Source organism: Capricornis sumatraensis, chromosome 2 (assembly GCF_032405125.1).
Source record: "Capricornis sumatraensis isolate serow.1 chromosome 2, serow.2, whole genome shotgun sequence".
Lineage (NCBI taxonomy): Eukaryota > Metazoa > Chordata > Mammalia > Artiodactyla > Bovidae > Capricornis > Capricornis sumatraensis.
In genome coordinates, this window is record NC_091070.1 from 42,381,993 (window position 1) to 42,400,779 (window position 18,787).

At 41.7% G+C, this 18,787-nt stretch overlaps 1 protein-coding gene across 1 annotated transcript in view; it reads right to left on the reverse strand.

Moving 5' to 3' along the window:
* The window catches only part of ATP8B4 (ATPase phospholipid transporting 8B4 (putative)), a 200,755-nt gene that overhangs the window by 17,662 nt on the left and 164,306 nt on the right, over positions 1–18,787 (reverse strand). The window contains exon 22 of the mRNA XM_068992364.1: positions 2,204–2,287. Within this exon, the coding sequence (XP_068848465.1) occupies positions 2,204–2,287 (84 nt within the window). The remainder of the gene's footprint in view (positions 1–2,203; positions 2,288–18,787) is intronic.

Here is an 18,787-nt window from a genome sequence, read left to right on the forward strand (position 1 = left end):
AAAAGTCTTCAAGAGTTCATTGCTTTTTGTAGAATTTCACAAAATGAGTTGTTCATAATCTGCCTTTTTTACATAAGAGAAGTGAGGCTTACAACTGACTACAAAGCTTCAGAATGGGAGAGCAGAATGAGCTCATAAAGTTAAGATTTATATTTTGCAATAGATGGCTTTGGGCCAGAAAATGAGGCCTAGCAAATGGATCTAACAACAGCCTGGAGAAAATCTGGTCTCCTTAAAAATACTTCCAAAATTTTTTTTAAATAATACACTCTAACTGTGCCATGGAAACTCCTCTGGCTAGTCTTTCACTTCTCCATGGGCAGCCAGACTTTTCCCCCATCCAGGAAGTACCCTCCAAGGCCTTAAGTGTGCCAAGGACCTACCATTTTATAATTGATTCCCTCCCTTCCCTCCCCTCAAGCACACTGAGCTAAACTAAAGGAAACTATACCGTTTCTCTCTCCATGGCTCTGGGGCTCTGTGTCTCCCTCTCCCATTGGCAGGGTGCTCCTCTGGCCTGGAGTTTCTGTTCTGAGTCATGCTGGGCAGTTTCACCGCAGATGCTAGCTCTTTGCACTCCAGCCCAGCTCCATGATTCTCTATGTATCCTCACACAGTTCACTGGCTAATACAGTTCTGAACTAATACATAGTTCAGAGGTGAATACAGGATTCCCAGTGTGTGAACTAGAGAGACTAGCTCTGAAGCATATTGGTCAGTTCTACATGAAAAGTAAGTAAATGTACAGTCTTATGAGTTTGGGAAATTCTGGGCTACAATGTAATTCAAGAGACAATTTCTTGTAGGACCTCTCAGAGCCTTTAGAGAAAATAATGTAGGGTGTGAGTCTTTAAGAGGATAGTTCAGTTCAGTTCAGTCGCTTAGTCGTGTCCGACTCTTTGCGACCCCATGAATCGCAGCATGCTGGGCCTCCCTGTCCATCACCAACTCCCGGAGTTCACTTGGACTCACATCCATCGAGTCCGTGATGCCATCCAGCCATCTCATCCTCTGTCATCCCCTTCTCCTCCTGCCTCCAATCCCTCCCAGCATCAGTCTTTTCCAATGAGTCAACTCTTCGCATGAGGTGGCCAAAGTACTGGAGTTTCAGCTTTAGCATCATTCCTTCCAAAGAAATCCCAGGGCTGATCTCCTTCAGAATGGACTGGTTGGATCTCCTTGCAGTCCAAGGGACTCTCAAGAGTCTTCTCCAACACCACAGTTCAAAAGCATAAATTCTTTGGTGCTCAGCCTTCTTCACAGTCCAACTCTCACATCCATACATGACCACAGGAAAAACCACAGACAGACCTTAGTCAGCAAAGTAATGTCTCTGCTTTTGAATATACTATCTAGGTTGGTCATAACTCTTCTTCCAAGGAGTAAGCGTCTTTTAATTTCATGGCTGCAGTCACCATCTGCAGTGATTTTGGAGCCCAAAAAAATAAAGTCTGACACTGTTTCCACTGTTTCCCCATCTATTTCCCATGAAGTGATGGGACCGGATGCCATGATCTTCATTTTCTGAATGTTGAGCTTTAAGCCAACTTTTTCACTCTCCACTTTCACTTTCCTCAAGAGGCTTTTTAGTTCCTCTTCACTTTCTGCCATAAGGGTGGTGTCATCTGCGTATCTGAGGTTATTGATATTTCATAATCTGAGATCTTTTGGGGGAGTTGGAAGGGTTTTTGATCCATGTGATACCTATTAAGGTATCGACTCCATTCTTAGGACTCTTTCCATGATTTGCATCTTCTCAGTTCAGTTCAGTTGCTCAGTCATGTCCAACTCTTTGCAACCCCATGGACTGCAGCATGCCAGGCCTCCTTGTCCATCACCAACTCCCAGAGTTTACTCAAACTCATGTCCATTGAGTTGGTGATGCCATCCAACCATCTCATTCTCTGTTGTCCCCCTCTCCTCCTGCTTTCAATCTTTCCCAGCTTCAGGGTCTTTTCAAATGAATCAGTTCTTAGCATCAGGTGGCCAAAGTATCGGTGTTTCAGCTTCAGCATGAGTCCTTACAATGAATATTCTGGACTGATTTCTTTTAGGATAGACTGGTTTGATCTTCTTGCAGTCCAAGGGACTCTCAGGAGTCTTATCCAACACCACAGTTCAGAAGCTTCTACTTAGAAGCTAAAAGCAACTAAAAGGCATCAACAGAGCAAAGTAAGTTACGAAGACAAAGGAAAACACATACCTGGTCAAAAATCCCCATGGCTAAAACAGGCAGTGATGTGTAGACAATGTTAAAAAGGGTAATGAACCACTGGTCGTAGACAGTCTGAAATGAAATTAACACATCAGTGAGAAACAGCATGCATAGGTGTGAGAATATTCACTTTTAGGCTTTTGGACTAACTATCTCAATTTTCCTAAAGTGGATGCAAGTTTGGTGTTAGAGTCAGACAGACCTGAGTTCTCCCCAGGCTCATTCTCTTATCAGCTTTGCTGCTTTATGGGACACCTAGATCTCTCTAAACTTCAATCTCTTCATCTCTAAAATGAAGTCATACTTTCCCTGTAGAATTTCAGTTGGGGAGAACGGCATGAGACACGTAGCACACCTAACGCAGTGCTGGATGCACATAAGCTCTGGCCCCTCTGGTGGGTTATTTCACCCTTTAGGTTTTCAATGTCTTCTATAAGTCCAATTACCTGAACTGCTAAGCAATAAGCAAAGGATCCATGAACATCTTCAAAGGGAGATACAGAAATGAACCTGTCAGCCCCATCCTGTGTTCATATGGAGAACTTTTTCTTGTGGGTGGTTTAAAGCAAGGTGGGCATGGAGCTAGCTGCTTGCTACACTGGATATAAATCAGACAATAAAAATACCCCCTCACACCTATAGACAACATTTCCTTGCATGAACCTCACTAAAAGTGAGGCATGTGAAATAGTTCTTATGTATCCTTTGTATTGATAAGTATACAGAAATGTAGAAACAGAATGGAAAAAGTATTATAGACCTTATCACAGGCAAAGGGAAAGATTAAAACATAGGTCTCCAGCTCTAGAGACTTCCCTGGTGTTCCAGTGATTAAGAATCTGCCCTGCAATGCAGGGGATGCAGATTCAATCCCTGGTCAGGGAACTAAGATTCCACATGCCACACTCCACACTACTGGGCCCACATAATCTGGAGTCTGTGTGCCACAACTAGAGAGCCCATATGATGCAACTACTGAAGCCTGTGCCCTCTGGAGCCTTCGAGCCACACCAGAGTCCATGCATCATGATGAAAGATCCCACATGACACAATTAAGACTTGATGCAGCAAAATAAACAAATATTTTAAAAACAAATAAAATAAAACATAGGTCTCCAGTCCCTAACCAATGTCTGTTCTACCACTGTATCATTCATTCATTCAATGTTTATTAAGAAACCACTATGTGCCAGTTACCAGGTTCTCAGCAATGATAATTTAACATGATACAATCAGATAAAAATTCCTCATGAAATCTTCACTGTAATGGTGCCGAGGAAACAACAAAAAAGATTTTATATAATAAGTAAGATATATAGTTGATGAGTAAATGAAAAAGAAAGTAACAAATACTGGGGTAGAAAGAGGGTAGGAAATATGGAAGGGTTGTAAGGTGATTGGAGAAGGTATCACTAAGAAGTAATATTTGAGAAAAAAGATCTGAAGAAAATTAAGGATCAAAATATGCAGCTTTCTGGGACATGAACATTTCACATGGCAAGTAGATCACATGAAAAATCTGTGAGGCAAGAAAGCATCTGGCAGGTTCAGAGGACAGCAAGACAGCCCATTTGGCTGGAGCAGAGCAACCTACATGGAGTATCATGAATTTCAAATAAATAATTACAGGAGGATCCGATAGAGGTAACTATGGATTGTTCCCTAAATAAAAGATGATGGCATTAGAGGATTTTGAGCACAGGAACATCATGATTTGTACTTTAACCTGATTCTCTGGATTCTGTGCTGAGAATAGACTAAAGAGGCACAATTGTGGAAGTTGGGAAACCAATTAGGAGGCTAGTGCAGTGCTCCAGGTGAAAGATGAAGGCAACTGGATCAGATGATCAGTGGAAAGAAGTGCTGGAGTTTGAATATTTTCTGAACCACACTTTCTTCTTAGGGAAATTCTGAAAGCAACAGGAATCTTAAATGCAATTGTTCCAGAAAGAGAAACTAAAGGTAAGTTCTACATATAACATATAACATAGATAAGGCAATCTTTCAAATCATGTCCTATACATGTAGATAATATAGAAGAAAAAAATATTTTGATGGCTTTATTGGTAAATCTGGATTTGGACTATTATATGTCTTTGCATTGCTGTTTGTTCTTGAGATAGTGTATACTTGTTCAAGGAAAAGAGAAGTGGAAGCCAGTCTTTAAAGGCCAAATCTCAAAGAATGAAACTAGATCACTTTCTAACACTACACACAAAAATAAACTCAAAATTGATTAAAGATCTAAATGTAAGACCAAAAACTATAAAACTCCTAGAGGAGAACATAGGCAAAACACTCTCCGACATAAATCACAGCAGGATCCTCTATGATCCGCCTCCCAGAATTCTGGAAATAAAAGCAAAAATAAACAAATGGGATCTAATTAAAATTAAAAGCTTCTGCATAACAAAGGAAAACATAAGCAAGGTGAAAAGACAGCCTTCTGAATGGGAGAAAATAATAGCAAATGAAGCAACTGACAAACAACTAATCTCAAAAGTATACAAGCAACTCATGCAGCTCAATTCCAGAAAAATAAACGACCCAATCAAAAAGTGGGCCAAAGAACTAAATAGACATTTCTCCAAAGAAGACATACGGATGGCTAACAAACACATGAAAAGATGCTCAACATCACTCATTATCAGAGAAATGCAAATCAAGACCACAATGAGGTACCATTTCACACCAGTCAGAATGGCTGCAATCCAAAAGTCTGCAAGCAATAAATGCTAGAGAGGGTGTGGAGAAAAGGGAACCCTCTTGCACTGTTGGTGGGAATGCAAACATAGTACAGCCACTATGGAGAACAGTGTGGAGATTCCTTAAAAAATTGCAAATAGAACTGCCTTATGACCTAGCAATCTCACTGCTGGGCATACACACTGAGAAAACCAGAATAGAAAGAGACACGTGTACCCCAATGTTCATTGCAGCACTGTTTATAATAGCCAGGACATGGAAACAACCTAGATGTCCATCAGCAGATGAATGGATAAGAAAGCGGTGGTACATATACACAATGGAGTATTGCTCAGGCATTAAAAAGAATACATTTGAATCAGTTCTAATGAGATGGATGAAACTGGAGCTGATTATACAGAGTGAACTAAGCCAGAAAGAAAAACACCAATACAGTATACTAACACATATATATGGAATTTAGAAAGATGGCAATGATGACCCTGTATGCGAGACAGCAAAAGAGACACAGATGTGTAGAGCGGACTTTTGGACTCATAGGGAGAGGGAGAGGGTGGGATGATTTGGGAGAATGGCACTGAAACCTGTATACTATCATGTAAGAAATGAATCACCAGTCTATGTTCAATACAGGATACAGGATGCTTGGGGCTGCTGCACGGGGATGATCCAGAGAGATGATATGAGGTGGGAGGGGGAAGGGGGGTTCATGTTTGGGAACACCTGTGGTGGATTCATGTCAATGTATGGCAAAACCAATACAGTATGGTAAAGTAAAATAAAGTAGAAATAAAAATTAAAAAAAAATAAAATAAAGGCCAAATCTCAATCTGAAATTTCTGTTGAAGCTCCACAGGTGGTTTTATTCAACACTGAATAAACCAGACACTGTGAAAAATGCTGATTATTGTATTCTCAGCAAGGTTAGTCCCTTGGTAAGAAGTAAGGAGCATGGATATGTCAATCAATTCACGGAGACTTCATTCTTAGGGCAAAAAAAAAAAGAAAAAGAAAAAATGAGAACAGAAAAATGGAGGTGTGGGCTAGATGAGAGAAGGAAGGAATTTGCTTTATTCTCTGAATATCTCAGAGAGTTGAGGCCTGGAATCTACATAGGAAAGACCTGCTCAATGTCATTCTCTCTGAGGGTATGCCAAACACAAGGTAGGAAAGTTGAATTCTACTACCAATAAACAGTTGAGACAGGATTTAGGCAAAGGGGCAACATTAGGGACCACCATCAAGAGGCCTATGCTTGTGACTCAGAATAACCATTTCTAGTAACCAGTTTTTAAGTTCTCTTTTGTTATCTGTGCGTGCATGTGAAGTCATTTCAGTTGTGTCTGACTTTTTGCTACCCTATGGACAGTAGCCCACCAGGCTCCTCTGCCCATGGGGATTCTTCAGGCAAGAATACTGGAGTAGGTTTCCATGCCCTCCTCCAGGGGATCTTCCCGACCCAGGGATCAAACCTGCATCTCTTACACCTGCTGCTTTGGCAGATGGGTTCTTTACCACTAGCACCACTTTGAGGCTTATTAAATTCTGCCTGAACTCTGCTGTGAGGATCTGAAAAGGGGCCTTATGTCCAGTGATATGCTAGGTGTTTAACAACTAAGCTCTTAAAATAAAGAAAAAGCCTGAGTTGTAACATTTACCAATTTCCATGATGCAAATATTTTCCATTGGCTGTTCAAGCAGTCATATCACTGAGTTAAGAAGAGATGTGCCATAGCACACCACTGTATAGTATTTCTACCACATCAATCCAACAGATACCATTAACCTCAAGAGCGTAATCAGCAAAAGATGGTGAACTCATTTAAAAGTGATTCAGTGGGAGGAGAGGGTGGGATGATTTAAGAGAATAGCATTGAAACATATATATTACCATATGTAAAAATAGATAACCAGTGCGAGTTTGATGCATGAAGCAGGGCACCCAAAGCCATGACTCTGTGACAACCAAGAGGGATGGGATGGGGATGGGGTGGGAGGGGGCTTCAGGATGGAGGGGACATATGTATACCTGTGGCCAATTCATATTGATATATGGCAAAAAAACACTCACAATATTGTAAAGTAATTGTCCTCCAATTAAAGTAAATAATTTAAGTGATGAGTTTGGATTAGTTATGAACTTGGTTTTCCATATAGTTTATTTAAATTATAAGTTTACAGAATTTAATTTTCATTAACAACTGTGTTTAACCACTGGCTCACATTTAAAAAGCAGTTCTTAGGGACCAATATGGGCTAACTCTAGCATACCTCAGCCTATGTTTATGCTGGGAGCAAAGTAGTACAGACAGCGCAGATTCTAGAGCATCTGAGACTCTGTGTGGCAAAAGAGAACCTGCAGAAGGGCAGGGCAATTGCCTGGAGTGTCAGGCAACCATAATAGACCAGAAAAGCTTGTGAGCATTCCCTGGAAACCCCAGGATATTCTAGCAGAGGTATCTGACACAAGCCTGGATTTATGGTGCTCACAAGACAGGAGCATGTGCCATCAATAACAACTGATTAATACCAAACTCCCCACTGAAGATGCACGTATGCATGCTCAGTCGTGTCCCACTCTTTGTGAACTCATGGACTGTAGCCCTCCAGACTCCTCTGTCCATGGAATTCTCCAGGCAAGAATACTGTAGTGGTTTGCCTTTTCCTTCTCCAGGGGATCCTTCTGACTCAGGGACTGAACCTATGTCTCTTGCATCTCCTGCACTGCAGGTGGATTCTTAACCACTGAGCCACCTGAGAAACCCTGTATGTGGCAGAGACATGTGCCATCAATAGCAATTGATTAACACCAAACTCCCCACTGAAGACAACAACAATAACAAGAACCAAGGGCAAAAAAAGTATCTCCATCAAAGCCTCAATGAACTAATGAATGGGGAATACCTCTCAAGATCAGGGGGAGGATGAGAATTTAAGAACCACTTCAAGGCCTAGGATGATGTGCTTTTTTTTTTTTTCTCCAGAGACCGTGTTTATCTCATTCTATGAGCTGCTGAGGTTGGGATGAAAGCCTGATGTTTTGTGGGCCAACCAGGTGTCCTGCCATAGACCCTAATCCCAGGAGGCCGTCCAGATTGGGAAGTATGTCAACAGGATCTCTACCCTTGACGGGAACATTATCCCTCTAGTCTCAGAAAATGATTAAAAGCAGAGGGTCCTGAGTGCCTCAGTTGCCTTCTGTAAATCTTCACCATCCCCAGGGCACATGGCTCAGAACAGTGCAACCCTCCAGGGGCCCAGCCCACAGTAGAGTGTTAACAGAGTTGCAGATACCACCTCCTATCTCCCAAACTCCTGTCTGCTCAGCCTCTTTCTCTTGCTTCAGATGAGCCAATGTGTCCAACGAGTCTATTCCTAGAAATATATGTCAGAATGCCTGCCTTCCTGCACCAAGAGACCTATGAAAACACTCATACCAGCACTGGTTATAAAAGACCCAAACCAGAAACATTCATGGCAGACACTGTTATACTGATATCATAGAATTCTACAAAATAATGAAAAGCAAGGAACTATATAACTGTATCCAAAACCACAAATGAATCAAAAAATATATACGATGTTGAGCAAAAGAAGCCAGACAAAAAAGTATGATTCCCTTTCAGTAAAGTTTAAAAATGTGCCAATCTATGTTGTTTAGAGGTTTATGCTCATATGGTAAAAGTATAAAAGAACATGATTATAAAATATCAGGGCAATGATTACCTCCAGAGAGTGGAAAATGAGGTGTGACTGAGAAAAGGCAAGGGAGCTTCTGGGGTTTGGCAACCTTCTTGTTCTTGCACTGGATCATGGGGATGTGAGTGTTCGTTTTACAATTTGTTAAGCTGACGTTTATATATTATATACTTTTTTGTAGATTTGTTATTTTTTACAATAAAAAGGGAAACACATGACCTATTCTTTAGTCACAGTCTGGTGGGACTTTGGGAAATGGGAATATTTTAAATATCCTGATGCCCATGCCATATCTAGGCCAATTAAATCAATATCTTTGGAGGTGGGATGATCAAAGTATCAATAATTTTTAAAATTTCTCTGGTGAGTCCACTGTTGAAGCCAAGATTGAGAATTTAACTTATCCCATCCAGAAAGAAAGCAGTAGCTGACACATACCCTCAAGTATTTTATGATGGTTTCATATCAATTCATTTCATGATTGAAGCATGGAATATTTAAGAGGGGGAAAGCAATTTAATTGAAGTGTGATAGCCCCAGGCAAAACCTCACACTGTTGGATCTCTTTTTCCTCTACCTCATCCACCATCCAACCTCTACTCACTGAGGACAGATGATTTCCTCATCAAGAAAGAAAGAATCTGGAAGATTATGACAAGCTAAACTATGACTGGGGCTTCCCTGGTGGCTCAGCAGTAAAAAAAATCCATCTGCCAATACAAAAGACACAGGTTTTGTCTCTGGATTAGGAAGATCCCCTGGAGAAGGAAATGGCATCCCATTCCATATTCTTGCCTGGAAAATCCTATGGACAGAGGAGCCTGGGTGGGCTACAATCCATGGGGTCCCAAAAGAGTCAGACACAACTTAGCAACTAAACAACAACAAAACAATCAGCACTGATGGTCTGGCCTAAAGCGCCATGAACATCACCACAAAGTGCCTAGCATTAAACCTGCAGTTATCTGATGGTAGCATTTGTAGGCTGGTGTTCAGATCTGAAGCCTCATTTCACAACTTGAGAAAGAGAGGACAGGAAAGGAAAATTAGTGAGAATAAAGTTTAAATGAGTTTTTACAATTTCTTGCAAGAGGGCTTGCTGCCACACAGAATTACAACAAAAAGAAAACAAAAATTAGCTGGCTGATACGTATGGAACACCCTATGGGCCAGATGTTATTAACTCATTAAATGATCACAACAATCCTGTGAGGTTGGTGCTATTAACAGGTTCCAGTTTATAGATAGGGGAAACTAGTTTGAGGCCCATTAAGTTAGGAGACTGCCCAATGTCACTGAACACAAAGATTTTCAAAGTGATATAGGGAACTTTTAGGGGATCCACAGTGTCAAAACTATTATCGGAATGATGCTAAGAAGCTGTTTACTTTCCTTCTTTACTCTCATTCTCATATGAGTATATATGATGTGTGATGTCACAACCAAATGGATGCAGAAGCAGATGTGAGAACCCAAGTGCCTCCTGTTGTGATAAATAGTAAGAACTTAAGTATAAAAACTCTGCAAAACTAATTTTTTATTTTGAAAAGTACCACAATTTTTTTTTCACTAAAATATGTTATTTAGATAAGCATGTCATGGGTGTGTTGTTTTTAATAAATGTTTGACTATCCTCCATTTTAATTCCTAATATATTGCCAATGCAGGAGATATGGGTTCGATCCTGGGTCGAGAAGATCCCCTGGAGAAATAAATAGCAACCCACTGCAGTATTCTTGCCTGGAAAATACTAGGGACAGAAGAGACTGGGTGGGCTATAGTCCATGGGGTCGCAAGGAGTCAGACATGACTTAGCAACTAAACAACAACAACAAATAATAAATATTGATAGAGTCCTGAGATCACAGAGTCGTAAAACTGCTGGCCTATCAAGTGTCAGGACCACCTTCCAGCCCTGGTACTCAGCATTCACAGCACTGACCGTGTTATGAAACCACTGCTCAATCCGTGGTATCATTTGGCAAGTTTCTTTAAAAGCTTCCCTGCTCTTGTCATTTTATATAGTTGAAAGTGTACAACAAATACAATTCTGTATGCTGGTTTTTGTCATTTAAAATGATACAATTTGTTTAAAAGCTTCAAGTGGTTTCCCATTTTAGAGTGAACTTCTAAGACTCTGCACCATGCCTTAAGGCCCTTCCTGATCCATGCAGCCTACCTCTTCAACTTTGCCTCACTGCACTCTTGTCCTTTCTCATGGAGCTTCAGCTTCACCGATTGTCTTTCTCTAACTTACCAGACTCATTCCTATGTCAGGGGACATTTGCACTTGCTATGCCCTCTGTCTGGAATACTTGAACCCCAGGGTATTCATATGAACATTTCCCTCTAAACACTCAGGACACAGTTCCAGTGTTAACTTCCCAATGAGAACTTCTACAATACCCAGTGCTTTCTTAATAGCAATTCTGAAATTATCTCACTAATTTACTCCTTTATTATCTGTTTTCATCCCACTGGAATATAATCTTCCCATGTAGCTCAGCTGGTAAACAATCTGCCTGGAATGCAGGAGACCCCACTTCGATTCCTGGGTCAGGAAGTTCCCCTAGAGAAGAGACAGGCTACCCATTCCAGTATTCTTGGGCTTCCCTGGTGGCTCAGACAGTAAAGAATCTTTCTGTAATGTGGGAGACCTGGGTTCAATCCCTGGTTTGGGAAGATCCCTTGGAGGAGGGCATGGCAACCCACTCCAGTATTCTTGCCTGGAGAATCCCCATGGACAGAAGAGCCTGGTGGACTATAGTCCATGGAGTCGCAAAGTCAGACAGGACAGAGTGAGTAAGCACAGCACAGAATATAATTTCCATGAAACAGAGACTTATGCACAGCGATAACTCCCATATCTAGAGCAGTGTCTAGCCAATGGTGGGTGCTCTAAAAAGATTTGTTGAATATTCTACAACTTTTTATAAATGTTAAACATTTAACTTGCTAGTAGACCCTCCGCTGAGGACATGCCATGGGCTTTGCAAACTCAGTGTGTCCAGGCCTGGACTCATTCTCACAGTCCCTTAACCAGGCCCCTTCCCATGCTCCCTAAATCAGTTTCTGACACTACCACTTCCATCCCAGAGCCCAAGTCAGAAATCTGATCTCTCTTCCTCTCTGCAACACCCCACATTATATTAATCCCAAACCCCACTGACTTAACCATGCCAGATGGGTGGTGTTCCAGCCCAAACCAGTCTTCACTTCAGTTTGGGATGGGAATCCCAAACCAGGGATTCCCATTCTTTCCCTCTTCACCTGCTTCACTCTGACGGATCACTGAAAGGTCAGCCCAGGGTCAGATCTTCTAGTAAGCCTTTCTGAGCTCTGCCCACTGCCATCTTCCATAGCTGGGTTCCAGGCCAGTAGTCCCATGACATTCCATACCTCACTGCTTCACAGCTGTCGACTCAATAATTATCTATGTACTGGTTCCCAGGCCCTCCCCACTAGACTTCAAGCTTCTTGGTGAAACTGCAGGATCCCATGGGGCTCCTGGGCATGGAAGCCTTTCCATGTCCCCCATTTCTTGTTTGTAGGGAACAGCTCCAACCTGTATGACCTTGAGTTTCAAAAGGAAGATTCCAGCGACTGTTAATCAGGAACAGGATGCAGAGACAGGGTGAAAAAGTGAAGAAACAACACTGAAGCCTAGGACAAGGTCCTGGTTCCACCTCAAGGGAGTTTCAGTTCACTCAGTCGTGTCCAACTCTCTATGATGCCATGGATTACAGCATGCCAGGCTTCGCTGTCCATGACCAACTCCGGTATCTTGCTCAAACACATGTCCATCAGTGATGACATCCAACTATCTCATCCTTTGTCATCCCCTTATCCACCTGCCTTCAATCTTGCCCAGCATCAGGGTCTTTTCCAATAAGTCAGTTTTCTGCATCAGGTGGCTAAATTATTGGAGTTTTAGCTTCAGCATCAGTCCTTCCAATGAATACCCAAGACTGATCTCCTTTAGGATGGACTAGATGAATCTCCTTGCAGTCCAAGGGACTCTCAAGAGTCTTCTCCAACACCACAGTTCAAAAGCATAAATTCTTTGGCACTCAGCTTTCTTTACAGTCCAGCTCTCACATGTGTACATGAGTACTGGGAAAACCATAGCTTTGACTAGATGGACCTTTGTCAGCAAAGTAATGTGCTTTATAATATGCTGTCTAGGTTGGGCATAGCTTTTCTTCCAAGGAGCAAGCGTCTTTTAATTTCATGGTTGCAGTCACCATCTGCAGTGGTTCTATAGCCCCCCAAAATAAAGTCTCTCACTGTTTCCACTGTTTCCCCATCTATTTGTCATGAAGTGATGGGACCAGATGCCATGATCTTAGTTTTCTGAATGTTGAATTTTAAGCCAACTTTTTCACTCTCCTCTTTAACTTTCATCAAGAGGCTCTTTAGTTCCTCTTCCCTTTCTGCCATAATGGTGGTGTCATCTGCATATCTGAGGCCATTGATATTTCTCCTGGCAATCTTGATTCCAGCTTGTGCTTCATCCAGCCCAGCATTTCACATGATGTACTCTGCCTATAAGTTAAATAAGCAGGGTGACAATATACAGCTTTGACGTACTCCTTTTCCTATTTGGAATCAGTCTGTTGTTCCATGTCCAGTTCTAACTGTTGCTTCTTGACGTGCATGCAGATTTTTCAGGAGGCAGGTAAGGTGGTCTGGTATTCCCATATCTTGAAGAATTTTCCAGTTTGTTGTGATCCACACAGTCAAAGGCTTTGACATGGATCAATAAAGCAGAAGTAGATGTTTTTCTGGAACTCTCTTGCTTTTTTGATGATCCAGCAGATATTGGCAATTTGATCTCTGGTTCCTCTACCTTTTTTAAATCCAGCTTGAACATATGGAAGTTCATGGTTCACATACTGTTGGAGCCTGGCTTGGAGAATTTTGAGCATTACTTTACTAGTGCGTGAGATGAGTGCAATTGTGCGGTAGTTTGAGCATTCTTTGGCATTGCCTTTCTTTGGGATTGGAATGAAAACTGACCTTTTCCAGTCCTGTGGCCACTGCTGAGTTTTCCAAATTTGCTGGCATATTGAGTACAGCACTTTCACAGCATCATCTTTTCAGGATTTGAAATAGTTCAGCTGGAAATCCATCATGTCCACTAACTTTGTTCATTGTGATGCTTTCTAAGGCCCACTTGACATCGCATTCCTGGATGTCTGGCTCTAGGTGAGTGATCACACCATCATGGTTGTCTGGGTCATGAAGATCTTTTTTGTAGAGTTCTTCTGTGTATTCTTGCCACCTCTTCTTAATATCTTATGCTTCTGTTAGGTCCATACCATTTCTAGGTATGGTATGGACCTAACAATGGTATGGACCTAACAGAAGCACATAACAATAACCTCAAGGGACATACATAACAATATCTTTGAGCTCTTTAGCTCACACTAAAATCCCCAACAAAGGCAAGATGTCAGCACTCTTCCTTCCAGAGAAGACCACAGAGGCCAGATTAGAAGAACCAGAGAAATGCATCAAGAGATTGCCTGAGACCAGGCTAATGGAGTACAGGCCCTCATATACCCCGACCCTTATCAGCACACCCCCTCTTTGAACCATTGTTATAAGACTCCTCACCAAATCCTCCCAGGTTGGGACAAACAGTTTTCAAGGGCAGGAGTACACTGTGTTCCCCTTTGCCTGGCAAAGTAATAGAGATATTCTTTACTACTGCACATGAAACTCTGTCTCTGACAAATGGATGGTGCCCATAAGTAAATACCTTCAATAAGGAGGGAAGGAAGGAAGATAGGGAGGGACAGAGGGAGGAAGAAACATGCAAAGATTCAAGCTTCAAGTCGTATGTTTAACAATTTTTTTAAAAAGGTGCATTTTCCTACTGATTATACTTTTTTATGGAAATGCAATCCTTTATTGCTACAACCAAAGATATTTGTACCCATAACAAACTACTATATTAATAAAATCAATGGAAAATTAGAGCATGATTTAAAGAACATGAAATACCGTGATATAATAATGCACTTTCCTCGTGAATATTTCATTATATCAACCACTGTTTACTCTAACTCTAGTTTTGCCTCTACAAATGTCATTCATGAGTTACTCACTTTTAAAAAACACCTTTCCCAGTGATGTGTATTGATTTAGCACAGTTTAGGCTTTAGGGGCTTGAAAGAGAAAAAGGAGAATGAAAAAACTGGCTTAAAACTCAATATTCAAAAAATTAAGATTATGGCATCTTGTCCCATCACATTATGGCAAATAGATGGAGAAACAATGGAAACAGTGACAGACTTTATTTTCTTGGGTTCCAAAATCACTGCAGATGGTGACTGCAGCCATGAAATTAAAAGATGCTTGTTCCTTGGAAGAAAAGCTATGACCAACCTAGACAGCATGTTAAAAAGCCAAGACATTACTTTGCCAACAAAGGTCAATCTAGTCAAAGCTATGGTTTTTCTAGTAGTCATGTATGGATGTGAGAGTTGGACCATAAAGAAAGCTGAACACCAAAGAATTGATGAGAGTCTCTTGGACTTCAAGGAGATCCAACCAGCCCATCCTAAAGGAAATCAGTCCTGAATACTCATTGGAAGGACTGATGTTGAAGCTGAAACTCCAATACTTTGGCTACCTGATGCAGAGACCTGACTTATTGGAAAAGACCCTGATGCTAGGCAAGACTGAAGGCAGGAGGTGAAGGGGATGACAGAGAATGAGATGGTTGGATGGCATCACCAACTCAATGGACATGAGTTTGAGCAAGCTCCAGGAGTTGGTGATGGACAGGGAAGCCTGGAATGCTGCAGTCCATGGGGTCACAAAGAGTTGGCCACGATGACTAAGTGACTGAACTGAAATGATTAAAAAAATTAAGTCACAAGCAGTATTTCTACTATTACAGGCTTCTTCCTTTCCTTGAAAGACATCTCCAGCTGCTCAGATAGTTATCCTAGTAAACGTTCCACTTCCCCTTTAAGTCCTTAGCTACATTCAGAAAAATTTAAAGATCCCCTCTGATGACTAGGACCAGATGAGAGGGACATACTAGCCAGATCATGACCCACATGGACTCCCATCCATTTTCTCCCCTTCCAGGCATCCTCAAGCCCTCTACTACCTCCACTATCCCCATCTCTCTCTCTCTTCTGCTATTCTTATTGTTATGGGTTGACCAGAAGCCCCAAAGAGATGGGAGGGGTGGAGGGTGAAGGAGGGATTCTTCTGCCGCCTCTCGTGTGAGCAGCATTCTGGCCTGAGACTATATCAGACCACTGCTGACATTCTGATTTGGGGTGACTCAAAATTGTTTATATAAACAGGAGTCCTGAACAAAAATATTTGTCCTAGGAACTGCATCCTCCTAGGGGCAGCCATACCACCCCTACTTCCAAATTTTCTGTTCTGCATGATGCTACTAATCTATTTGGAAGCCTAAAAGTGTCTCTTTACAGATCAGAAAAAAAAAAAAAAGTGGAGTGTTCCTTTTCCCAACCTCACTGTTTTCCTATTTAGGGAAAGCTCCTCCTTGCTCCCTTCTCTGTGGGAGCAATTTATCAACCTTATCGACCATTTTATATAGAGTAAAAATACCACAGCTACAAATTACAATCTAACAGCTTGGGGAACACAAAAGCTATGATTTATAGAATACCACATTTAAATAAACTTTAATAAGGATCTCAGACAGTTACAAAGGGCTTTCTATTCTGAGACCGTTGGCTTAGCTCCTTGTTCAAATGACAGGACAAAATACCTCTCTGGAGACATGTATTCATCCCTTTTGCTGTGTGTTTCAGAGGAGAACTATATAATGATACATTTTTTTTTTCTTTTTGGCCTTAAAAAACATTTGCCATTTAAAGAAAACACATTGTGGGATAAATATGAGGTGCTCAGCCTCAACACATCTGTTACTGATTTGTGTAATTAACAGAAACCCACTAGCTGGATCCAGGAGTAATGGCCCAGGTCTGAGCACCCACCCCTCCCTGGGTTGTCCCCAGAGCACATCTGGAAGGCAAGGCGGTGGCAGGGGAGTGAGGCGGGAGGTGGACAGGGACTGCCAGCCAGGTTGAGATGGGCTTGCAGGTAACCAAATCCATGAAGTCACCCAAGCCTTGAGATTAGTTGCACTCTTTCACGTCACTTTCCAAACTTTTCCTTATGAGTTTTCTTATACTGTTTGACAGAACCAATGTTTTTCTGGCCTTGACAAGATAATTGTTTCCATATCACAGCAGAACTTAAAAAAAAAACCATACACAGCCCTGTATCTCACTGACAATGATAAATTGTCATCAGATAATATCAGAAGTACACAGTGCCAGTATTTGCATGGTTTCAAATGTGAATTTCCTAAACAAGCATTCAACCAATGGGTTTTTTGTTATTTTTTTTTTGAGGTGGGTGGGGGGCTTATCTCCGGTTCGGGACAGTTTATTTTTATTAAAAGTCTTGAGGGCATAAGGTATTTTAAAAATAAGTTATGCATATAAATAGTATACATGAGCCCACAGAGGATTCCATGAAAACCATGCAGGCTTTGATAACAGATTGGAATAAGGTATGTCCTTAGAAAGGATCCATGATTCAGTTTAAAGATTTACATGATCTTTCTCCAAATCCCCCTGCTCCAGAAATCTGGTTGGAAATCTCATCAGGAGAGATTATATTTAAATTGTCTTTTTAGTGGCAGTTTGCTGGCAGAAGGTGGCCTTCAGCTTCCAGATGATTCCAGGAGGCAGTTTGCCTACAGGCAGGCCTGGCCTTTCTAAGGATCTGAGTTGTGGGAGACACTCCCTACAGTACAAAGTCTCTCCCTCTCAATAAGAGAGTTCATTTTCTCCCCATAGTCACAGTATACTGAGTGTTTCTGGATGTTTCTCCTTCCTTTAGATTCCAAATAAAGCAAACATTTGCCTGATTAGGGGTTAGGAGAAGATGGTTTTTTCTTAAAGATAGAGCCATTCTCTCGAAGGTCCTTGGAGAAGGAAATGGCAATCCACTCCAGTATTCTTGTCCGGAAAGTCCCATGGACAGAGGAGCCTAGCAGGCTACAGTCTGTGGAGTCACAAGAGCCAGACACGACTTAGCAACTAAATCATCACCATCAGCCATTCTCTCAAGTCTGTAACAATTCCAGTGGCCACTCATCAAGCAGAGAAGAATGAGCACTGAAGAAAAAGTCAGAAGGCATGGTGAATTCTGGTCTTTGCCTTGTTTATTGCTGATCCTCAACTCTTGGGGATCTTGGATTCCTCCTCTATAAAATGAGGAACTAGACGCAGTATCACTGACATTCCCTGCTAGAGCAAAGATTCTAGATTTCAACAAGGCACACACATTTTGTTCTGTGTCCAGGCTGCTTCTCCCAGGAAAGGTCCACCCAGCAAAGCAAACAAAGAGTCTGGTCCCTGCCCAGCATATTCTTTCCCCATGTGTCCAGAAACAGTCACAACAGAGGCAAGCCACTGAGGTTAAGCAAAGGAAAGTCCACAAACCAAGCACAACCAGCCTGCAGCACACCATACTCCATCCCAGTGACCTCAGGGCCACTGTCTCACAAGCAGTGAGAGGTCCCACCCATCAGCCCCTGGGAACCTTGCACATCACAGCTGAATGGGCTCACACATCTGCCCCAACCCACCTACCAGGAATCTACTGGAGCTCTCATCAGAGAATAAGAGCCTAGATAAAATTCACCAGGCACTGAGAGACAGGCCAAGGTAGTAAAGAAACAGCACATGTCATTTCATTAAGTAATTAAACTGGTGTCTTAAAAGTCAACAACATGTCTATGGACGCACATCTGTTTCTGTTTGGTCAGATGTTTTCAGCTGCAGAGTGGATTACTTCAAAGCAGTTTGTTAAGAGAGGCAGGGAAGAAATATTTAGGTGTTTATGAATCATGCTGAGATTGGACAGGGTTGGCCCCAAGATACATCCCATCCATGACAAATTTAATTTTAAAAAACCCTTGGTGGAAAAATAAGAGAAGGTGACTATAGAGTTACTCGACATCAGTTTCATATTTATGAAAATGAAACCATTCCCAGGTTGTTAAGTTCCCTGAGGGCAGGAACTGCATCCCTCTGGTTCATTCTGTTATTGCTGGAGGCCAACAGAGCACTTGGCCCCAAACTGACACTCAGTTTCCTC